Source organism: Salmo salar, chromosome ssa04 (genome assembly GCF_905237065.1).
Source record: "Salmo salar chromosome ssa04, Ssal_v3.1, whole genome shotgun sequence".
In the NCBI taxonomy this organism is placed as follows: Eukaryota; Metazoa; Chordata; class Actinopteri; order Salmoniformes; family Salmonidae; genus Salmo; species Salmo salar.
The window spans coordinates 81,419,701-81,445,279 of record NC_059445.1 but is presented as its reverse complement, the minus strand read 5'-3'; the positions used below and the strand labels follow the sequence as shown (position 1 = coordinate 81,445,279).

The 25,579-nt window shown below is 42.0% G+C and overlaps 1 protein-coding gene across 2 annotated transcripts in view; it reads right to left on the bottom strand.

Moving 5' to 3' along the window:
* The window catches only part of LOC106603934 (calcium/calmodulin-dependent protein kinase kinase 1), a 158,675-nt gene that overhangs the window by 53,602 nt on the left and 79,494 nt on the right, over positions 1-25,579 (bottom strand). For both annotated transcript variants that reach the window (XM_014198188.2, XM_014198189.2), the window contains exons 6-9: positions 17,402-17,453; positions 12,833-12,969; positions 5,981-6,017; positions 5,292-5,313 (exon numbers count right to left, since the gene is read on the bottom strand). In XM_014198188.2, the coding sequence (XP_014053663.1) occupies positions 5,292-5,313; positions 5,981-6,017; positions 12,833-12,969; positions 17,402-17,453 (248 nt within the window). The remainder of the gene's footprint in view (positions 1-5,291; positions 5,314-5,980; positions 6,018-12,832; positions 12,970-17,401; positions 17,454-25,579) is intronic.

Here is a 25,579-nt window from a genome sequence, read left to right as displayed (position 1 = left end):
ATACTAGGACAGAACAGAACAGGCTGCGAGGACAGAACAGGATGCTAGGACAGAACAGGATGCTAGGACAGAACAAGATGCTAGGACAGAACAGGCTGCTAGGACAGAACAAGCTGCTCGGACAGAACAAGCTGCTAGGACAGAACAGGCTGCTAGGACAGAACAGAACAGGCTGCTAGGACAGAACAGGATGCTAGGGCGAGAACAGGATGCTAGGACAGAACAGGATGATAGGACAGAACAGAACAGGCTGCTAGGACAGAACAGGCTGCTAGGACAGAACAGAACAGGCTGCTAGGACAGAACAGAACAGGCTGCTAGGACAGAAAAGGATGCTAGGAGAGAACAGGCTGCTATGACAGAACAGGATGCTAGGACAGAACAGAGCCCTAGAGCTGTTGTCAGAGGACAGATTACGGGCCCCCAACCACATCATAATTCACAAATTACCTGAGGCCCCACCAGGAAATGGTGGTAACAGCACTCAAGGGAGTGATTGAACAAGTTTCTTCCACTTTCTCCAACGCACACCAAATAATGCATGCAGAGCAGAATTAGGCCGATACTCTTTAATGATCAAAATCCAGAAAAGAGTCGTTAAATTCTACAACCACCTAAAAGGAAGCGATTCGCAAACCTTCCATAACAAAGCCATCACCTACAGAGAGATTAACCTGGAGAAGAGTCCCCTAAGCAAGCTGGTCCTGGGGCTCTGTTCATAAACACAAACACACCCCACAGAGCCCCAGGACAGCAACACAATTAGACCCAACCAAATCATGAGAAAACAAAAAGAGAATTACTTGACACATTGGAAAGAATTAACAAAAAAAACAGAGCAAACTAGAATGCTATTTGTCCCTAAACAGAGAGTACACAGTGGCAGAATACCTGACCACTGTGACTGACCCAAACTTAAGGAAAGCTTTGACTATGTACAGACTCCGTGAGCATAGCCTTGCTATTGAGAAAGGCCACCGTAGGCAGACCTGGCTCTCAAGAGAAGACAGGCTATGTGCACACTGCCCACAAAATGATGTGGAAACAGCTGCTCTTCCTAACCTCCTGTCCAATGTATGACCATATTAGAGACACATATTTCCCTCAGATTACACAGATCCACAAAGAATTCGAAAACAAACCCGATTTTGATAAACTCCCATATCTACTGGGTGAAATAACACAGTGTGTCACGATTTCCGCCGAAGTCGGTCCCTCTCCTTGTTCGGGTGGCGTTTGGCGGCCGAAGACACCGGTCTTCTAGCCATCGCCGCTCCACCTTTAATTTTCCATTTGTTTTGTCTTGGTTTTCTGCACACCTGGTTCACATTCCCTCATCTGACCTAATGTATATTACCCTCTGTTCCCTCCATGTCTGTGTGTGGAATTGTTTGTTTGTTACGTGTGGTTCGCATCAGGCTGGTTTGCGCCGGGTATGTGTTTGAACCGTGTGTTTTGTTTATTGTACCGTTTGTGTACTTTGGCCGTTATCGCTGTTTTCCTTGGGCATGAATAAAATGTGCCTGTTATCACCCATCTCTGCTCTCCTGACTTACCTTCAATCAGTTGCGCACATCGTGACACAGTGTGTCATCACAGCAGCAAGATGTGTGATCTGTTGCCACAAGAAAAGGTCAACCAGTGAAGAACAAACACCATTGTAAATACAACCCATATTTATGCTTATTTATTTTCCCCTTTTGTACTTTAACCATTTGTACATCGTTACAACACTGTATACATACATAATATGACATTTGAAATGTCTTTATTCTTTTGGAACTTCTGTGAGAGTAATGTTTACTGTTAATTTTTATAGTTTATTTCACTTTTGTATATTATCTACCTCACTTGCTTTGGCAATTAACATATGTTTCCCATGACAATAAAGCCCCTTGAATTGAATTGAGAAAGAAAGAGACAGACAGAGAGACAGACAGACAGACAGACAGACAGACAGACAGACAGATAGACTAGACAGACAGACAGAGAGATAGACAGACAGACAGACAGAGAGATAGACAGAGAGAGAGAGACAGACAGACAGACAGACAGACAGACAGACAGACGAGACAGACAGACAGACAGACAGACAGACAGACAGACAGACAGACAGACAGACAGACAGACAGACAGACGGACAGACAGACAGACAGACAGACAGACAGACAGACAAAGCACAGTTAGAGCAGATTGTAAATACAAGACAACCACACAACCTCCCACATCACTGGCACCCAACACTTAACAACAAGGACATCCATACCATGTCAAATCAACCAGCACCACCAGTAACAGCTCAGAGTCTTCTGCCCCCATGGATAGGATTTAATTTAACACAGGGCTTAAACAGAACATAACCAATTTCCCAATGTTAGCCATGTAGTCACCAAATCAGCTATTCCACAGACAGCAAGCTACCTACAACTCTGAAATGTTTTCAAGTCCTCCGTTTAATGAATCCATCTAAATGCCAACTATCCTGAGTGTGTAGATGGAAAGAGCAGGATGAATTGAAATGAAAGGGGAACCGCATCTCCATCTCCTCTCCGGTGGGAAATAGATCATTAGAAATGATTATGTAGACAGAGAGAAAATGCTCTCTCTCTCTCTCGCTCTCTCTCAATTCAAGGGCTTTATTTGCAAGGGAAACATATGTTAACATTGCCAAAGCAAGTGAAGTAGATAATAAACAAAAGTGAAATAGACAATAAAAATTAACAGTAAACAAGTTCCAAAAGAATAAAGACATTTCAAATGTCATATTATTTCTATATACAGTGTTGTATATATACAGTGTTCAAGACCCTGTTTTTCAAATATAATTCGTAAAAATCCAAATAACTTCACAGATCTTCATTGTAAAGGGTTTAAACACTGTTTCCCATGCTCGTTCAATGAACCGTAAACAATTAATGAACATGTACCTTTGGAACGGTCGTTAAGACACTAACAGCTTACAGACGGTAGGCAATTAAGGTCACAGTTATGAAAACTTAGGAGGTCACAAATCGTATTTACAATGGTGTTTGTTCTTCACTGGTTGACCTTTTCTTGTGGCAACAGGTCACAAATCTTGCTGCTGTGATGGCACACTGTGGTATTTCACCCAAAAGATATGGAAGTTTATCAAAATTGGGTTTGTTTTCTAATTCTTTGTGGATCTGTGTAATCTGAGGGAAATATGGGTCTCTAATATGGTCATACATTTGGCAGGAGGTTAGGAAGTGCAGTTCAGTTTCCACCTCCTTTTGTGGGCACATAGTCTGTCTTCTGTTGAGAGCCAGGTCTGCCTTTCTCAATAGCAAGGCTATGCTCACGGAGTCTGTACATAGTCAAAGCTTTCCTTAAGTTTGGGTCAGTCACAGTGTCACGTATTCTGCCACTGTGTACTCTCTGTTTAGGGACAAATAGCATTCTAGTTTGCTCTGTTTTTTGTTAATTCTTTCCAACGTGTCAAGTAATTGGTCCCGTGTGGCTCAGTTGGTAGAGCATGGTGTTTGCAACGCCAGGGTTGTGGGTTCGTTTCCCACGGGGGACCAGTACGGAGAGAAAATGTATGAAATGTATGCATTCACTACTGTAAGTCGCTCTGGATAAGAGTGTCTACTAAAATGTAATTCTCTTTTTGTTTTCTCATGATTTGGTTGGGTCTAATTGTGTTGCTGTCCTGGGGCTCTGTGGGGTCTGTTTGTGTTTGTGAACAGAGCCCCAGGACCAGCTTGCTTAGGGGACTCATCTCCAGGTTCATCTCTCTGTAGGTGATGGCTTTGTTATGGAAGGTTTGGGAATCGCTTCCTTTTAGATGGTTGTAGAATTTAACGGCTCTTTTCTGGATTTTGATAATTAGCGGGTATCGGCCTAATTCTGATCTGCATGCATTATTTGGTGTTTTATGTTGTACACAGAGGATATTTTTGAAAAGGATATAATTGGTATATCGAATTTTATGTTCCTTTTGATGGCATAGCAGGCCCTTCTTGCCTTGTCTCTCAGCTCGTTCACAGCTTTGTGGAAGTTACCTGTGGCGCTGATGTTTAGGCCGAGGTATGTATAGTTTTTTGTGTGATCTAGGGCAACGGTGTCTAGATGGAATTTGTAATTGTGGTCCTGGCGACTGGACCAGTCTATGGATTCTTAAATTACATTGAGCTGATTTCTGACGTGCTGTTCCTTCTTTCTCCGTAGTGTATTTCTGTATTGTTTTAGTGATTCACCATTGTGAAGGCGTAGGCTCAGGTTTTCTGGGTCTCTATGTTTTTGGTTGGATATGTTTCTCAATTTCTTTCTTAGGTATTTGCATTCTTCATCAAACCATTTGTCATTGTTGTTAATTTTCTTCAGTTTTCAGTTTGACATTTTTAGATTTGATAGGGAAGCTGAGAGGTCAAACACAGTTGAAGTCGAAAGTTTACATACACCAGCCAAATACATTTATACTCAGTTTTTCACAATTCCTGACATTTAATCGGAGTAAAAATTCCCTGTCTTAGGGATTTCTTTGTTTGTGGCTACATTTTTCAACTTAGGTGCACAAGTGCTCCTTGTAAAAAAGGTCATCATAGAGCTCCCACCCCTCACTCTCCCTCTCTCCCCCTTTCCCTCCCTCCCCCTCTCCCTCTCTCCCTCCCCTCCCAGTTAAATGGGCATTGGGTGGATTAGATGGGAAAAGTTGCCCTTCTATTGAATCAAAATGTCACCATTCAGAAAGAATTCCCTCATGCTACCAGCTCTCTATTTCTCCTGTTTTCTTGTCACAAAGCCATTAGCTTCACATCAAAGGGGTTTCTCAGTGGTCTAACCAGGGGAATGTCTGATACAAAATGGCTTCTCCATGGTCTAAACTGTTAGTCTACACCTGTTGTTTACGAAGCACGTGACAAATACAATTAGATTTGATTTGAGTCACTAACCAAAGGAAGCCATCATCATCCCTTTACTTTAGAAAATCCACTGCAACAAATAAGAGGAATAAAACCTCTCTTAACGGGAAGAGAAGCGGGGCAAAAAGCATAGAGAAACTCTGGTCTAGTGGTAATACCACTGGTAATAACTGTCAAGTGTCAAACACAAGCACATGATGAATCCCCTCTGGAAAGAGAGTGATGCGGGAGGAGGAGAGAAAGAGAGAGCGTTGAACAAAGGCACTACGTCAGCTTTGAGTAATGAAGGAGACACTGGAGAGAGAGAGAAGAGAGGAAAGGGAGGATGAGGGGAAAGGGTAAGAGGGGATGGGGGTCGGGCTTCAATTATTGATGAAAAAAGGACACAACATGCCCTAGGCTACTCACCCCTTTGGCATCAAATCAAACACTTCAGGATAGAGAGAGAGAGACAGAGAGAGAGAGAGAGAGAGAGAGAGAGAGAGAGAGAGAGAGAGAGAGAGAGAGAGCGAGAGAGAGAGAGAGAGAGAGACAGAGATGATAAATGCATCAGTCTATGTCTGTCAAAGAGATTGTAGTACTGTATACTGTCGAACTCAGCACAATTGGCTGTAGTCTAACTGACACTAACACTGTAAGGTACGACACCTTTTCATTAGCCAATAGCATAGTTATCTATAGTAGATTAGGTGGTTTGATGCCTAACTCAGCCATTCTCTCTCCTGCCATGTCTCCTCATACTGATGGAAGGACTCCAACCATAGTCTATGTACCTTAAAGAGGTGATGCACGCTTTAGAAAACAAGGTGCTACCTAGAATCATAAAGGGTTCTTCAACTGTCCCTCCGAAAATAACTATTTTTGGTTACAAGTGGAACCCTTTCACCACCAAAGGGTTCTACCTGAAACAAAAAAGGGTTCTCTTAAGGGGACAAATAAAGAACACTTTTTCCTAAGTGTGCGTGGTAGAGAGGCTGCATTTTTTGCGCCATCATCCTGCATCCTCTAGTCTGGCGTTTTCCTATGGAGTCAGCTGTGCCAACTACTCAGGGCACTAACAGGTCGATTTACAGTCGAGATAAGAGTGAGGTACATACCCATGTGAAGGTTGTCCTCCGCAGGATCATCCAACACCTGCAACAATAATGACACATCATCAGGAATACATCCCATAATATTATCAAGCATAAGAGGCAGACACAGGTAAATAGCGTTGTTCGGCCCACCGTGATTATTGCTTTTATAAAACTCTTACAAACATATTAAAATTACAATGAATTACATATTTTCATTAAAATGTTATTTTAATAAGTAAATTAATACAATTTAATTATTCCATCATAAGATATATTCTGGACAAAAATCTGATTGTTAGTTATTTTGGCCATGTTTCTACAGATGCACACCCAGTCTTGAATTATTTTTGCATAGTTGCTTTGCAAAAGGACTGGTCATCAGTTCTAAACAAAATGGTTGCTCGTCCAATCAGCATCTAGGATCCAAACAACCAGTTTTATAATACACCCTACCTGGAACTTAAGGCCAGTGCTCATTTTTCATTCATTTTTTTCTTCCCCTGTAATCAGGCCTGGGACACCACATGTGTACATGTAATTATCAGGTGGTACAGAAAAGCACAGTACCTCGGACCTCGGGTAAGATGTCAACACCCCAGCCCTATAGTATAGGTATTCCCATGACACTGGAGAATGCAGCATAGCAAGTATTCATTGGCCTTTAAAGCACTTGTCTCAAGAGGATCTTAGATGCCAGTTTGAATTGAGCCCAATTGAGGAGCATATTAATATCTAACATGTACTGTATTATCTTAGCTACTAACCATCTGTGACAAATGTAATTGCCATTTTACATTTTCCCTCTAGCTGAGACTCTTTTATAACAAGAGAACAGTTCTGAGGCATAATAAGAACATTTGACTGTGAATTGGAGAGGCACAATGAATATGATCTCATCCCAGCGCTAAACCCAGGCCTGGTAGGTACTTTACATAATGAGCTTTGAGTTGGGAATGAATGGAGAATAGAGGAGGACAGGAGGAGATGGGGAGAGGAGGGCAGGAGGAGATGGAGAGAGGAGGACAGGAGGAGATGAGGAGATGGGGAGAGGAGGACAGAAGGAGATGGGGAGAGGAGGACAGGAAGAGATGGAGAGAGGAGGAGATGGAGAGAGGAGGACAGGAGGAGATGAGAGAGGAGGACAGGAGGAGATGGAGAGAGGAGGAGATGGAGAGAGGAGGACAGGAGGAGATGGAGAGAGGCGGAGATGGAGAGAGGAGGACAGGAGGAGATGGAGAGAGGAGGACAGGAGTAGATGGGAGAGGGAGAGGAGGAGATGGAGAGAGGAGGACAGGAGGAGATGGAGAGAGGAGGACAGGAGGAGATGGAGAGAGGAGGACAGGAGGAGATGGAGAGAGGAGGAGATGGAGAGAGGAGGACAGGAGGAGATGGAGAGAGGAGGACAGGAGGAGATGGAGAGAGGAGGAGATGGAGAGAGGAGGACAGGAGGAGATAGATAGAGGAGGACAGGAGGAGATGGAGAGAGGAGGACAGGAGGAGATGGAGAGAGGAGGAGATGGATAGAAGAGGACAGGAGGAGTGGGAGTGGCTGGTTGCTCTGGGATGAGGCTGTAGAGTGAAACACTAAGAGAGGAGCTCCACTTTCACTGTAACTCATTATGACTGACTGGCACAGTGCTGCTGGGAGCCCCAGAGGTACCCATGGCCACCCACTGACTCCATCCCATCTCCGCGCCTCCACCCTCCCCTCCTTTCACTGTAACTCATTATGACTGACTGGCATGGTACCTCTTACTGACTCCAGCCCCAGCCCTCTCGATGCCCTCCACCCACCCGACCCTCCATCAGGCCCTGATGAGGCACCCCAAATAAGTCTGGGTGCGCCCCCCCCGCCGCCTGCCTGTGATTGAAGAGCACTCTGATGATGTCACTGGGGAGACGAGTGCATCAGCGCGGTGAGTTATGTCCGTCTCTCCTCCGTCTCTCCTCTCTAAATATACATCTCCTTCACATAAGCCACTGTGGTGAGCAGCGCAGTGATTGGTCGCGTCCCAAAATGGTACTCTTTCCCCTATATTATACGTCTCTTGACCGTAGTGCACTACACAGTGCCTTCAGAAACTAGTGCACTACACCGTGCCTTTAGAAACTAGTGCACTACACCGTGCCTTCAGAAACTAGTGCACTACACCGTGCCTTTAGAAACTAGTGCACTACACCGTGCCTTCAGAAACTAGTGCACTACACCGTGCCTTTAGAAACTAGTGCACTACACCATGCCTTCAGAAACTAGTGAACTACACCGTGCCTTCAGAAACTAGTGAACTACACCATGCCTTTAGAAACTAGTGCACTACACCATGCCTTCAGAAACTAGTGAACTACACCGTGCCTTCAGAAACTAGTGCACTACACCATGCCTTTAGAAACTAGTGCACTACACCGTGCCTTCAGAAAGTAGTGCACTACACCATGCCTTTAGAAACTAGTGCACTACACCGTGCCTTTAGAAACTAGTGCACTACACCGTGCCTTCAGAAACTAGTGCACTACACCGTGCCTTTAGAAAGTAGTGCACTACACCGTGCCTTTAGAAACTAGTGCACTACACCGTGCCTTTAGAAACTAGTGCACTACACCATGCCTTTAGAAACTAGTGCACTACACCGTGCCTTCAGAAACTAGTGCACTACACCATGCCTTTAGAAACTAGTGCACTACACCGTGCCTTTAGAAACTAGTGCACTACACCGTGCCTTTAGAAAGTAGTGCACTACACCGTGCCTTTAGAAACTAGTGCACTACACCGTGCCTTTAGAAACTAGTGCACTACACCATGCCTTCAGAAACTAGTGCACTACGCCGTGCCTTCAGAAACTAGTGCACTACACCGTGCCTTTAGAAACTAGTGCACTACACCATGCCTTCAGAAACTAGTGCACTACACCGTGCCTTTAGAAACTAGTGCACTACACCGTGCCTTTAGAAACTAGTGCACTACACCGTGCCTTTAGAAACTAGTGCACTACACCATGCCTTCAGAAACTAGTGCACTACACCATGCCTTTAGAAACTAGTGCACTACACCGTGCCTTTAGAAACTGGTGCACTACACAGTGCCTTTAGAAACTAGTGCACTACACCGTGCCTTTAGAAACTAGTGCACTACACCGTGCCTTTAGAAAGTAGTGCACTACACCGTGCCTTTAGAAAATAGTGCACTACACCATGCCTTTAGAAACTAGTGCACTACACCGTGCCTTTAGAAACTAGTGCACTACACCGTGCCTTTAGAAACTAGTGCACTACACCATGCCTTCAGAAACTAGTGCACTACACCGTGCCTTCAGAAACCAGTGCACTACACAGTGCCTTCAGAAACTAGTGCACTACACCGTGCCTTTAGAAACTAGTGCACTACACCGTGCCTTTAGAAACTACTCAGACCCCTTTACCATTTTTTTTCAACATTTTGCTACGTTACAGCCTTATTCTAAAATGGATTAGATAGTTGTTGTTTTTTCCCCCTCATCAATCTACACACAATACCCCATAATGACAATGCAAAAAAAAAAAATACGGTTTTAGAAACGGAAATATCACATTTACATAAGTATTCAGACCCTTTACTCAGTACTTTGTTGAAGTACCTTTGGCTGCGATTACAGCCTCAAGTCTTCTTGGGTATGACGCTACAAGCTTGGCACACCTGTATTTGAAGAGTTTCTCCCATTCTTCTCTGCAGAACATACTCAAGCTCTGTCAGGTTGGATGGGGAGCGTTGCTGCACAGCTGTTTTCAGGTCTCTTCAGAGATGTTCAATCGGGTTCAAGTCCGGGCTCTGGCTGGGCCACTCAAGGACATTCAGAGACTTGTCCTGAAGCCACTCCTGCGTTGTCTTGGCTGTGTGCTTAGGGTCGTTGTCCTGTTGGAAGGTGAACCTTCACCCCAGTCTGAGGTGCTGAGCGCTCTGAAGCAGGTTTTCATTAAGGATCTCTCTGTACTCAGTTCATCTTTGCCTCGATCCTGACTAGTCTCCCAGTCCCTGCTGCTGAAAAACATCCCCATAGCATGATGCTACCAGCACCATGCTTCACTGTAGGGATGGTGCCAGGTTTCCTCCAAATATGACGCTTGGTATATCAGACCAGATAATCTTGTTTCTCATGTTCTGAGAGTCCTTTAGGTGCCTTTTGGCAAACTCCAAGCGGGCTCATGTACCTTTTACTGAGGAGTGGCTTCCGTCTGGCCACTCTACCATAAAGGCCCGATTGGTGGAGTGCTGCAGAGAAGGTTGTCCTTCTGGAAGGTTCTCCCATCTCCACAGAGGAACTCTGGAGCTCTGTCAGAGTGACTGTCGGGTTCTTGGTCACCTCCCTGACCAAGGCCCTTCTCCCCCCGATTGCTCAGTTTGGCAAACTTCTATCATTTAAAACCTGTTATGGCTAGGGGTTCCGCTAGCCTCGACAATATCCGGTGAAATGGCAGAGCGCAAAATGTAAAAAAAATGATTTGAAATATTTTACTTTCATAACTTCTTGTTAATCCAACCACAGTGTCCAATTTCAAAAAGGCTTTACGACGAAAGCAAAGAGAGGAGTCACAAAAAGCAGAAATAGAGATAAAATGAATCACTAACCTTTGATGATCTTCATCAGATGGCAGTCATAGGACTTCAAGTTACACAATACATGTATGTTTTGTTCGATAAAGTTCATATTTATATCCAAAAATCTCAGTTTACATTGGCGCGTTATGTTCAGTAATGTTTTGCCTACAAAACAACCGGTGATTTTGCAGAGAGCCACTCATCATAAACGTTGATGAAAGATACAAGTGCTATGCATAAAATTAAAGATAAACTTCTCCTTAATGCAACTGCTGTGTCAGATTTCAAAAAAGCTTTACGGCGAAAGCACACCTTGCAATAATCTGAGTACAGCGCTCAAACACCAAAACAAGCCATACAGATACCCGCCATGTTGTGGAGTCAATAAAAGTCAGAAATAGCATTATAAATATTCACTTACCTTTGATGATCTTCATTGGAATGCACTCCCAGGAATCCCAGTTCCACGATAAAGTCCATATTTATGTCCAAATACCTCCTTTTTGTTTGCGCGTTCAGTTCACTAATTCAAATGCACAATGCGCGAGCACCAAGTTCAGACAAAAAGTAAAAAATGTTCCATTACAGTTCGTAGAAACATGTCAAACGATGTATAGAATCAATCTTTAGGATGTTTTTATCATAAATATTCAATAATATTCCAACCAGACAATTCTTTTGTCTTTAGAAAGGAAAGGGAACGCAGCTCGCGCTGACGGCTGCACGCAAGACTTAGCTCATGGCATTCTGCCAGACCCCTGATTCAAACAGCTCTTATTCTCTCCCCCTTCACAGTAGAAGCATGAAACAACGTTCTAAAGACTGTTGACATCTAGTGGAAGCCTTAGGAAGTGCAATATGACCCCATAGACACTGTATATTGGATAGGCAATCACTTGAAAAACTACAAACCTCAGATTTCCCACTTCCTGGTTGGATTTTTGTCAGGTTTTCGCCTGCCATATGAGTTCTGTTATACTCACAGACATCATTCAAACCGTTTTAGAAACTTCAGAGTGTTTTCTATCCAAATCTACTAATAATATGCATATCTTAGCTTCTGGGCCTGAGTAGCAGGCAGTTTACTCTGGGCACGCTTTTCATCCGAACGTAAAAATACTGCCCCCTATCCATTATCCCAAGAATAATGGAGGCCACTGTGTTCTTGGGGACCTTCAAAGCTGCAGAAATGTTTTGGTACCCTTCTCCCGATCTGTGCCTCGACACAATCCTGTCTCGGAGCTCTACGGACAATTACTTCGACCTCATGGCTTGGTTTCTGCTCTGACATACACTGTCAACTGTGGGACCTTATATAGAGAAGTGTGTGCCTTTCCAAATCATGTCCAATCAATTACATTTACCACAGGTGGACTCCAATCAAGTTGTAGAAACATCTCAAGGATGATCAATGAAAACAGGATCCACCTGAACTCAATTTCGAGTCTCATAGCACTACACACAGTTTAGTGCACAGAATACTTCTGTAAATAAGGTATTTCTGTTACTTGTGTTTTATAAATTTGCACAAAAATAATGTATAATCTTTGTCATTATGGGGTATTGCTGACCTTTTTATTTTATTTGATACATTTTAGAATAAGGCTGTAACATACATTTTTTGGGGGAAAAGTCAAGGGGTCTGAATACTTTACGAAAGCACTGTGTATATATAGGGAATAGGGTTTAGGAAGCAACCAGGTTGTTAATGCTGTGTATTCTGTGGAGGTATGCCGAGGGTAGCAGCATCGAGGCATAGTATGCATCCCAAATGGCACCCTATTCACTTTCATCTGACTCCTTTCCAAATAAGTATCGCTCCTTCAGCATTCCCCTCAATATACGACACTGTGTGGTACATGAAAGCCTGTAGCTCATGTCTGGTAAATGGACATGGACACACTTGTGGTTCTGTGGTGGTGGCAGCATGTCGAATGATTGCTACAGTAACAACTATCAGTGAAAGTGTTGTCTTGCTGGGTGAAGCGTAAAATGCATATTTGTCATGGCCTCTTAGGTCAATTAAATTGATTTAAGATTCCACTTCACATTCTCCTTGCTTGGCCTCTTGTTTCTTTACTAGAGACAAACACAGTGAAACAGACTCTACTCTCACTTCTTTGGCCTTTTGTTTCAGCTTACCTAGTGAACTATCTGTGCTAAATAAATAACAATGAAATTAAATATTGTTTCTTTACCGGGTACAAACACAGACGTTGGGCAGACACAGTGAAACAGATTTTACTGACACTTGGCCTATGATTTCTTGAGCAGAGACACAGTGAGGTTGGCTCTCCGCTCACCTCCACCAGTTTGACTATGTTGAGATGGTCCAGCTTCTTGAGGATGGCAATCTCCTGGTACACCCTCTCCAGGGGGCCTAGGACTTTGGGCTGCTCCCCCTGGACCGCAGCCTTGGGTCCTCTCGGAGGGGGGCGACCTGCAGGGAACCAATAACACCAAACCTCACATCAGCTGCAATTTTAGACAATTCAATTCAATTTAATACAATTCAATCAATTTTAGATACTTTCATTGGATTTCAACACGATGTGCGAAAAATGCTAATATCAGTCCCATGATTTGAATGGGATTTGTGCCACAAATGCTAAAATATTAGCGTTTAGAAACAGTGCCAGGAAACTAAACCAAAGCATGGATTCCGGTCCCATCTTATCCATTTGGTGAACACTTTAACTCTTTAACTCTTTAACCCTTTACGCTCATGGAAATAGGCCTATATGGATAGAACCAAATTGAAATGATTCTAACAGAAGAACTATAAACCGGGGCGGCAGATAGCCTAGTGGTTAGAGCGTTGGGCCAGTAACCGAAAGGTTGCTGAATCGAAGGCAGTTAAAACCTGTTAGGGCTAGGGGGCCAGTATTGACACGGCTGGATAAAAAACATACCCGATTTAATCTGGTTACCACTCCTACCCAGTAACTAGAATATGCATATACTTATTACATATGGATAGAAAACACCCTAAATTTTCTAAAACTGTTTGAATGGTGTCTGTGAGTATAACAGAACTCAAATGGCAGGTCAAAACCTGAGAGATTCCTTTACAGGAAGTGGCCTGTCTGACCATTTCTTGAACTTCTTTTCCATCTCTATCATTTACTAAGGATCTCTGCTCTAACGTGACACTTCCCACGTCGTCCATAGGCGCTCAGAGCCCGGGAAAAAACAGAATGTCGTCATTCCAGCCCCAGGCTGAAACACATTATCGCCTTTCTCAAGTGGCCGATCAAGGGACACTGGGCTTATGCGCGTGACCCGACCGCCCCGCCTTTGGGATTTTTTCCTCTGTTTGCCGAAAAGGAGATTCCCTGTCGGAATATTATCGCTTTTCTACGAGAAAAATGGCGTAAAAATTGATTTTAAACAGCGGTTGACATGCTTCGAAGTACGGTAATGGAATATTTTGAATTTTATTGTCACGAATTGCGCCATGCGCGCGACACTTCTTTACTATTTCGGATAGTGTCTGGAACGCATACGAACAAAACGCCGCTATTCGGATATAACGATGGATTATTTTGGACCAAACCAACATTTGTTATTGAAGTAGCAGTCCTGGGTGTGCATTCTGACGAAGACAACAAAAGGTAATCAAACTTTTATAATAGTAAATATGATTATGGTGAGTGCTAAACTTGCCGGGTGTCTAAATAAGCGAGCCCGTGATGCCTGGGCTATGTACTTAGAATATTGCAAAATGTGCTTTCACCAAAAAGCTATTTTAAAATCGGACATATCGAGTGCATAGAGGAGGTCTGTATCTATAATTCTTAAAATAATTGTTATGCTTTTTGTGAACGTTTATCGTGAGTAATTTAGTAAAATGTTAGCGAATTCCCCGGAAGTTTGCGGGGGTATGCTAGTTCTGAACGTCACATGCTAATGTAAAAAGCTGGTTTTTGATATAAATATGAACTTGATTGAACAAAACATGCATGTATTGTATAACATAATGTCCTAGGGTTGTCATCTGATGAAGATCATCAAAGGTGAGTGCTGCATTTAGCTGTCTTCTGGGTTTTGGTGACATTATATGCTGGCTTGAAAAATGGGTGTCTGATTATTTCTGGCTTGGTACACTGCTGACATAATCTAATGTTTTGCTTTCGTTGTAAAGCCTTTTTGAAATCGGACAGTGTGGTTAGATTAACGAGAGTCTTGTCTTTAAATAGCTGTAAAATAGTCATATGTTTGAGAAATTGAAGTAATAGGGTTTTTAAGGTTTTGAAAATCGCGCCACAGGCTGCCAGTGGCTGTTACGTAGGTGGGACGCAAGCGTCCCACCTAGCCCATAGAGGTTAACCCACGAAGGCAGTTAACCCACTGTTCCCTGGTAAGCCGTCAATGTAAATAAGAATTTGTTCTTAACTGACTTGCCTAGTTAAATAATGGTAAAATAAAAAAATAAAAAAAATATAAAAAGCATGTGTACGACCATGGTTAAGAAAACACTATGGACATTATGGGGAAATGATCAGACCAAAAGGTCTGACCAAAAGGTCACATCAGTTCACCTGACACAAGACTGAATACAAAACATTATACTGTTGATTTGATGTGCATTTTACATTTACTGTACTTTTCACAACATATTGTCAATAACGAAATGTGAAAATACTTTGGATACATTCAGTAACATAATAAGAATATTCAATGACATGTTGGAGTAGGGGCAATATAATAAAAAACTATGACAAGGGTTTCAGTGAGCGGTCTAACTGGTGTTGCTAAGTGACCAAACACCTCTCCAAACTGTGGGTTTGAGTTAGATCTCTAACTGGTGTTGCTAAGTGACCAAACACCTCTCCAAACTGTGGGTTTGAGTTAGATCTCTAACTGGTGTTGCTAAGTGACCAAACACCTCTCCAAACTGTGGGTTTGAGTTAGATAAAACACTTGGGGTTTGAGTTAGATCTCTAACTGGTGTTGCTAAGTGACCAAACACCTCTCCAAACTGTGGGTTTGAGTTAGAACTCTAACTGGTGTTGCTAAGTGACCAAACACCTCTCCAAACTGTGGGTTTGAGTTAGAACTCTAACTGGTGCTGCTAATTGGCCAAAAACCTAATTTCAATGCACTTTTATGACACTATATGGTGTTTTTTTTTAGCTCTACTAGCTTTGCCAATGAGGAACTGAAGCAAGCACTCTTATACTATTTGTTTGTAACACAGCCCTGCGTCCGCACCATCATACAACTATTGGTGTTGTTTACGCAATCCAAAAACGTTCCATTATAAATCACAATCTGGGTCAGCTGGGCATCATCTGAAAGCTTGTTCCATTGCAACATGGCTAGTTAAGTTATGCAAATTGATCTTACAGTGCATTCAAGTGCGTGTTCTGCGGCTAATGCTTGTCGCAATACGACATGCGTATGCTAATTCTGTTCAGGACAGGACAGGGTATAACACATGTCATCCTTGTAAACGTTGATACTGTAAATGACCTGCGTTTTAAAATATGGAAATGTAAAGTGCACATTTTGACTCATGGGTGTGTGTTTTGCTCGTATGATATCAAAGCGATATTTATTATACTCCTCAACGTCTCATCTTTCAGAACACCGGGACTCTCGATTTACAGCATTTCCCTCACTCAAGACAACAACAAATGTGCAAAAGTTGCCCAATTAGCGGGAGGGATGAGGTCATTTTCTTGTCGCGCTCAAGTTTATAACGGCTGTCAGTTAAAACCCACACAGCGCTGTGAACCGGAGAACTTGAGCTGACGTCATTTATAGCGTGTTACCGTACAGCCACTGGGTTCCAATTTAAGCGCTGATGAATGACATAATCTGCCATTTTAAACCCGTATACAGGATGACAGGGGCTGTGTGTGGAAAGGGCTAAGATCCTAACTGTATACTTTGCTTGATGGCCTTCCGAGCTGTATTTAATAATAATAATAATAATAATAATAATAATAGTAATAATAACAATAGTAATAATAATATTAATAGTAATACTAATAATAATATTAATAATACAATATTAATAGTAATATTAATAATAATAACAATATTAATAATTAAAATATTAACAATAATAATAATAGCAATAATAATAATAATAATAATAGTAATAATAATAAAACTATTAATATTAATACTACAAATATTAATATTAATATTAATACTAATAACAATATTAATAATTAAAATAGTAATAGTAATACTAATAATAATAGTAACATTAATAATAATACTATCAATAACAATATGAATAATAAAAATAATAATAGTAATAATAATACTACTATTATTAATAGTAACAATAACAATAATAGTAATAATAATGATATTAACAGTAATAATAATAATAGTAATAATAATATTATTATTAATAGTAATACTAATAATAGTAATAATAATATTAACAGTAATGATAATAGTAATAATACTATTATTAATAGTAATACTAATAATAGTAATACTAATAACACTATTATTAATAGTAATAATAATAATAATAATAGTAATAATAATATTATTATTAATAGTAATAATAATAATAGTAATAATAATATTAACAGTAATGATAATAGTAATAATACTATTATTAATAGTAATACTAATAATAGTAATACTAATAACACTATTATTAATAGTAATAATAATAATAATAATAGTAATAATAATAATATTAATAACTGACAACAATAATAATAATAACAACAATAATAATAAATATCATTTAGCAGACACTTTTATCCAAAGCGACTATTTTTTTCTCTCGTATGGGTGGTACCAGGAATCCAGGAATGGAAGCCACCACCTGAGCTCCAGAGGACCAGTGACCTAAGGAGTATGTTGAATGTGTCAAGGTCCAACCGTGTGACACGTACGTGGAAATCCATACTGCTTCATCAGCTTCTTCTTGGACACCACCTTCATGGCCTGAGGGGGATGAGATTGGTCATATTAGTGAGCTAACATGCCATATCTTTCATTCTGGTCACTCACACACTATTAGTTGAATCACTAACAATAAAGAGAGACACACACACCACACAGTACACTTCAGTGCAGAAAACTTCAAGTTCATTCAATCATTTTCATTCATTCATTTATCCATTCCTTCCTTCCATCCATCCATCCATTCCATACCGAACAGGATTAAGGGAGAGAGACTGAATGGTCATGAGGGGTCATACTAGATACATACAAAACCCCAGTCTTTAGTGAGGACCACTGGCTACTATTCTGAACTTTTTGTGGTGAGCTTTGAGGCACCCAGAGGTGCTGAGGCATCACTAAGTGGGTGCTACACAGTTGGAAGGGGAGAAGTTCAGTGGCTATAAGACTCAGGCTGGTTCCCAGACTTGTCCTCTACAAGATCATCAGCATCATCCTGTGACCACATCCCTCAGCTCAAGCCATGAACTGACCCGATCCATCTCCGAAGGATGCAGTATTTAAAGACTTGGCCTTTATTGGTTGACCTGTCATATTGCTTGTTTGTTTTGTTTGCTCTTGAAGAACTTTATATTTATTATTAGAAGGTGTAAAGAAGTCTTAAGCCTTACAGGATTCAATAAATGTCCTATACATTAGCTCGTCCCTCCAGGAATTTGTCGAGATTTTTAGTGACATCTGCGGGCAAAAATGCTTGATTTTCCTGAAACAATTTTGACATTTTGCATGTTGATATGCGATGATTTTGTTAAATGTGTCATGAAAATGTGCTGTAAACAGAAAATGTTTCTTGACACGTGGCTTGATTGAACCATATTATCTGGTAAATGTCTTGCGATTGGTTGAAATTGCGAGCACTCTTTCTCTACTGCGGTGATGGGTCAATTTAATGCGATAATATTGAGATGATTTAACTGTTTAATGCCGGAATAGTGCGGTGATTGGTCAAAATGTGCAATCTCAGAATCACGGAATCCTGGAGAAACTCTTTAGTGTTAAGCACACCAGCGTTGCAGGTACACTCGCTGTCAAATTCATCATGTTTATTTGGAACCATAGTGAAGTGGATGACATAATAACATCTTTAACTTCCTGTATTTATCTCCATATTAATCAAAGAAAGCTTTCATAAATGTTTCCATTGTGTCGTTTCTTGTGCTAATGGCGTACTTAAGATTCCCAGCACCACTTTCTCTGTTTGCGGGTAAGAAATGACTATGGAAATGGACGGATGCACAGTGGACGATTGGTTCTGTTAGGAAAGGGTTCTGTTATTGACTAGTTTAAAGGCCCAATGCAGACATAAATATTGATTTATATATATTTCTACACTATGAGGTTGGAATAATACTGTGAAATTGTGAAAATTATGATAAAGCCCTTTTAGTGTAAGACCTGTTGAAAAAGGCAGCCTGAAATTTCAGCCTGTTTTGGTGGGATGGAAATATCACCAGGCGATAAATTAGTTAATAGACCAATAAGAATGAGAGTTCCAAACCTCTCTGCCAATAACAGCTAGTTAGTTTTCAGTTTTCCCCTCCCCACATCAGACCACTCCCAGACAGTCCTAGAATAATTATTGCATGAGAAATTGCTCTTTGCTAAGAAATAATTGTTGTTTATTTTTTACAATTTTAACTGAAAACAAATCACAGTAATGTACTTAATTGTTACCCCAAAATGATTTGATATTGAGATCAAAACAGCTGCATTGAACCTTTAACTCAGGTATGGTAATGAGGACTCCAGAAAGCAAGCTGATGGTTCCGGTGTTGGAGTCTGCAGTTTGTTACCAAGGTGACCATACGTCCACATTGAAACTCATTAACTTGTTACCTACAGTCATGCTATTGAAGTTCACAAAGCTAAACTTCCTTCCCTCAGTAAAAATCCTAAACTGTGCAGCTCAGGATAGAATTAACAACATCCTATGAATTCACAACTTCAGAGTCAAGTTCAGTGTCTCACACACACACACACACACACACACACACACACACACACACACACACACACACACACACACACGCACACGCACACGCACACACACACACACACACACACACACACACACCTCATTACCTTATCATTTATAGCACTAATTAGCTGTTAATTCTTTGCACCTGCGGAATACATTTATTTTCCGTTGGCTAATGGATAGGACTCATCTGAAAGCATTACACAGTTTTTATTAACGACATCATTCATATTCTCCCTGTGTGTAACGTCCAGGACATCAGATGCTGTTCAGACACCATGATGAAGGACCATGGATGGTGCATATCTTATAGGAGATAGTTTGTATTTTATTATATTTCTTCAGACTGTACCAACACCACCCGTAGTACTGCTAGTTATTTCCCTGCCTGTGTCAAAGATCGCTACATTAAAGCTTATTCATAGTGTAGTCTTCCATTGATGCCATAGGTCTCCCAGGGTCAGCTCAATGAGTTTAAAGAGGAGAACGGCAAGATGACAGCAGTCTGTAAGTCATTGAGAGAGGACATCAGTTCTGTGGGTGAATCCATGATAACAATGACAGAGAAATCGGATTATCTCGAGGGACAATGAAGGCAGAACAACATGGTTGTGGACGGAATTGCAGAATCTCCACATGAGACCTGGACGGAGTCTGAGGACAAAGTGAGAGAAATGATCTCTGAGAAACTGAAGATGGACCACAGGAAGATTGAGGTGGAGCACGCCCATAGAACTGGAAATCCCGGCCCAGGTGATAGGCCCATAGAACTGGAAAACCCACCCCCGGCCCAGGTGATAGGCCCACAGGACTGGAAAACCCACCCCCGGCCCAGGCGATAGGCCCAGGCCGATAGTGGTCAAGTTCCTGAGGTTCAAGGACACGTTAGCTGTTCTGGAAAGAGCCAAGAACTTGAGAGGAACGTATATCTTCCTCAACGAGGACCATCCGGAAGCTGTGCGCCAGAAGAGGAAAGAACTGATCCCAGCCATGAAAGCTGCCAGAGTGCGTGGGGACATTGCTTACATCCGCTATGACAGGCTCATTGTCCTCTCATTGAGAGCCAAGCCTGTGGTTTCGTAGCTTCAACCCCCACAGCACACACATACACACACCAACTGATTAATGGACTGCTGAATGTACATTATTTTCTCTTGCTTTGTTTGCTCTTTTCAGTATTATGTCTATATCTGATCAGCTACCCAGGAAAGGGATGAAAATAGCCCATATTAATATATGTAGCCTTAGAAATAAGGTTCATGAAATCAATAACTAGCTAACATCAGATAACATTCATATATTAGACATTTCTGAGACTCACTTAGATAATTCATTTGATACAGCAGTAGCAATACAAGGACATAACATCTATAGAAGAGACAGGAATGCTTATGGGAGAGGTGTTACTGTATATATATGTCACGCCCTATATATGTCACGCCCTGTTTTAGGTCAGGGCGTGATTAGGGGGGTTTCTAGGTATTATATTTCTATGTTGGTGTGTGTGTATGGTTCCCAATTAGAGGCAGCTGATAATCGTTACCTCTAATTGGGGATCATACTTAGTGTGTCCTTTTTCCCACCTGCTAGGTGGGATATTGTTTTGTATAAGTGCCTATGTGCGCTACGTATTTCACGATCGTTATATCGTTGTTGTTTTGGAAGTTTCACTATCATTAAAATTTGGAATTCTACTCACGCTGCGCCTTGGTCCAATTATTCATACGACGGTCGTGACAGAATATCCCACCTAGTCAGGACCAAGCAGTGTGCCCAGGAGGTGAAGGAGAGTTGGACATGGGAAGAGATACTAGGTGGATGCGAGACCCTTCCTTGGCGGGAGTCGCCGAGGAGTAAAGGAGGACAGCGACGACGCCGGGGTCGGCGGCCACAAACAAACCAAGGGCAATCCCAAGTTTTTTGGGGGGAGGGGGCACAAGGGGTGGTCGGCCGACCTGAGGAGAGAGCCAGAGACCGTCTGGGAGTCGATGGAGCAGTTTGAGGAGGGATATCGGAGAGAGATGTTGGCTAGGAGTATACTGCAGCGCATGCGTTTTGAGGAGCGTGTCATCAGTCCGGTGCAACCTGTTCCGGCTCCACGCACCAGGCTTCCAGTGTACCTTCCCAGCCCGGTACGTCCTGTGCCGGCTCCCCGCACTTGTCCACCAGTGCGTGTGTACAGTCCGGAGTCTCCAGCGACGGTCTACAGCCCGGAACCTCCAGCGACGGTTCACAGTCCAGAGCTTCCAGCGACGGTTCACAGTTCAGAGCCTCCAGTGAAGGTCCACGGTCCAGAGCCTCCAGTGACGGTCCACGGCCCAGAGCCTCCAGTGACGGTCCACGGTCCAGAGCCTCCAGTGACGGTCCACGGCCCAGAGCTTCCAGTGATGGTCCACGGCCCGGAGCTTCCTGCGCCGGTGCCATGGCCGGAGCCTTCCTCTGCACCGATGCCCAGTCCAGGCACGGCATCCAGTCCCGCTCCATGGCCGGAGCCTTCCTCTGCGCCGGTGCCCAGTCCGAGCATGGCGTTCATCCCGGCTTCATGGCCGGATCTGCAGTCTGAGCAGGTGCTTCATTCCGCACCGGAGCCGCCACCGATGCTAGTTGCCCACCCTAACCCTCCCCATCTTGTTTCAGGTTTTGCGGTCGGAGTCCTCACCTTTGGGGCAGGGTACTGTCACGCCCTGACCATAGAGAGCCCTCGGGGTTCTCTATGGTGTTTTAGGTCAGGGCGTGACTAGGGGGGTTTCTAGGTATTATATTTCTATGTTGGTGTGTGTGTATGATTCCCAATTTGAGGCAGCTGATAATCGTTACCTCTAATTGGGGATCATACTTAGTGTGTCCTTTTTCCCACCTGCTAGGTGGGATATTGTTTTGTATAAGTGCCTATGTGCGCTACGTATTTCACGATCGTTATATCTTTGTTGTTTTGGAAGTTTCACTATCATTAAAATGAGGAACTCCACTCACGCTGTGCCTTGGTCCAATTATTCATACGACGGTCGTGACAATATATTCAGAGCCATATCCCTGTAATGCTTAGAGAAGATCTTATGTCAAGTGTTACTGAAGTGTTGTGGTTGCAGGTTCACTTGGCACATCTCAAGCCTTTTCGTTTGGGGTGTTGCTATAGGCCACCAAGTTCTAACAGTCAGTATCTAAATAATATGTGTGAAATGCTGGATAGTGTATGTGATGTAAACAGAGAGGTCTACTTTCTTGGGGACCTGAATATTGACTGGTTTTCATCAAGCTGTCCACTCAAGAGGACGCTTCTCACTGTAACCAGTGCCTGTAATCTGGTTCAGGTTATTAATCAACCTACCAGGGTGTTTACAAAAACTACAGGAACAAGACCAGCCACATGTATTGATCAAATTTTTACCAATGCTGTAGAACTTTGTTCTAAAGCTGTATCCGTACCCATTGGATGCAGTGATCGCAATATAGTGGCTATATCCAGGAAAGCCAAAGTTCCAACAGCTGGGCCTAAAATAGTGTATAAGAGATCATACAAAAGATTTTGCTGTGACTCTTATGTGGATGATGTTAAAAATATTTGTTGATCCGATGTGATTAATAGGGAGCATCCAGACGCTGCCCTTGATTAATTTATGAAATTGCTTCTTCCAATTATTGATAAACATGCACCTGTGAAGAAACTGACTGTTAGAACTGTTAAGGCTCCATGGATTGATGAGGAATTGAAAAACTGTATGGTTGAAAGAGATGGGTCAAACGGAGTGGCTAATAAGTCTGGCTGCACATCTGACTGGTTGACTTACTGCAAATTGAGAAATTATGCGACTTAACTCAACAATAAGAAGAAGAAACTGTATTATGAAGCCAAGATCAATTATATAAAGAATGAGGAAAAAAACTTGAGTACTTTAAATGAAATTATGGGCTTAATGACAAATTCCACTCCATCATTCATCGAAACAGATGGCATATTCATCACAAAACCATTTGATGTTGCCAATTATTTGAATGATTACTTCATTGGCAAAGTCAGCAAACTTGGCATGAAATGCCAACAACGAACAGTGAGCCATCACACTCATGCATAAAAAAACAAATAATGAAAGAAAAGCATTGCAAGTTTGAATTTTGTAAAGTTAGTGTGACAGAGGTGGATTGTTTTTGTTTGTTATCTATCAATAATGACAAACCTAGATGGAAAGCTACTGAGGATGGTAGCTGACTCTATAGCCGCTCCAATCTGTCATATCTTGAATCTGAGCCTAGAGGAAAGTCTTAGTCCTCAGGCCTGGAGGGAAGCCAAAGTCATTCCGCTACCCAAGAGGGGTAAAGCGGCCTTTACTGTTTCTAACAGCAGACCAATCAGCTTGCTGCCAGCTCTTAACAAACTGTTGGAAAAAATGTTGCTTAACCAAATACAATGCTATTCTCTGTAAACAAATTAACAACAGACTTTCAGCATGCTTATAGAGAAGGGCACTCAACATGTACTGCACTGACACAAATGACTGATGATTGGTTGAAATAAATTGATATTAAGAAGATTGTAGGAGCTGTACTGTTAGATTTCAGAGCAGCCTTTGATATTATTGACCATAACTTGTTGTTGAGAAAATGCACACTACCGGTCAAAAGTTTTAGAACACCTACTCATTCAAGGGTTTTTCTTTATTTTTACTATTTTCTACATTGTATAATAATAGTGCAGGCATCAAAACGATGAAATAACACATATGGAATCCTGTAGTAATCAAAAAAGTGTAAAACAAATCAAAATATATTTTATATTTGAGATTCTTCAAATAGCCACCCTTTGCCTTGATGACAGCCTTGCACACTCTTGGCATTCTCTCAACCAGCTTCATGAGGTAGTCACCTGGAAAGCTTTTCAATTAACAGGTGTGCCTTCTTAAAAATTCATTTGTGGAATTTCTTTCCTTCTTAATGCGTTTGAGCCAATCAGTTGTGTTGTGACAAGGTAGGAATGGTATACAGAAAATAGCCCTATTTGGTGAAATACAAAGTCCATATTATGGCAACAGCAGCTCAAATAAGCAAAGAGAAACAACAGTCCATCATTACCTTAAGACATGAAGGTCAGTCAATACGGAAAATGTCTTTAAGTGCAGTCGCAAAAACCATCAAGTGCTATGATGAAACTGGTTCACATGAGGACCTCCACAGGAAAGGAAGACCCAGAGTAACCTCTGCTACAGAGGATAAGTTCATTAGAGTTACCAGCCTCAGAAATTGCAGCCCAAATAAATGCTTCACAGAGTTCAAGTAACAGACACATCTCAACATCAACTGTTCAGAGGAGACTGAGTCAATCAGGCCTTCATGGTCGAGTTGCTGCATAGAAACCATTACTAAAGGACACCAATAATAAGAAGAGACTTGCTTGGGCCAAGAAACACGAGCAATGGACATTAGACCAGTGGAAATCTGTCCTTTGGTTTGATGAGTCCAAATTGGAGATTTTTGGTTCCAACACCATTCTCAACGTCAACAGTGAAGAGGCGACTCCGGATGCTGGCCTTCTAGGCAGAGTTGCAAAGAAAAAGCCATATCTCAGACTGCCCAATAAAAAGAAAAGATTAAGATGGGCAAAAGAACACAGGCACTGGACAGAGGAACTCTGCCTAGAAGTTCAGCATCCCGGAGTCTCCTCTTCACTGTTGACGTTGAGACTGATGTTTTTCAGGTACTATTTAATGAAGCTGCCAGTTAAGGACTTGTGAGATGTCTGTTTCTCAAACTAGAAACTTTAATGCACTTGTCCTCTTGCTCAGTTGTGCACCCGGGCCTCCCACTCCTCTTTCTAGTGTGGTTAGAGACAGTTTGCTCTGTTCTGTGAATGGAGTAGTACATAGCGTTGTACGAGGTCTTCAGGTTCTTGACAATTTCTCGCATGGAATAGCCTTCATTTCTCAGAACAAGAATAGACTGACGAGTTTCAGAAGAAAGTTCTTTGTTTCTGGACAGTTTGAGCCTGTAATCGAACCCACAAATGCTGATGCTCCAGGTACTCAACTAGTCTAAAGAAGGCCAGTTGTATTGCTTCTTTAATCAGGACAACAGTTTTCAGCTGTGCTAACATAGTTGCAAAAGGGTTTTCTAATGATCAATTAGCCTTTTAAAATAA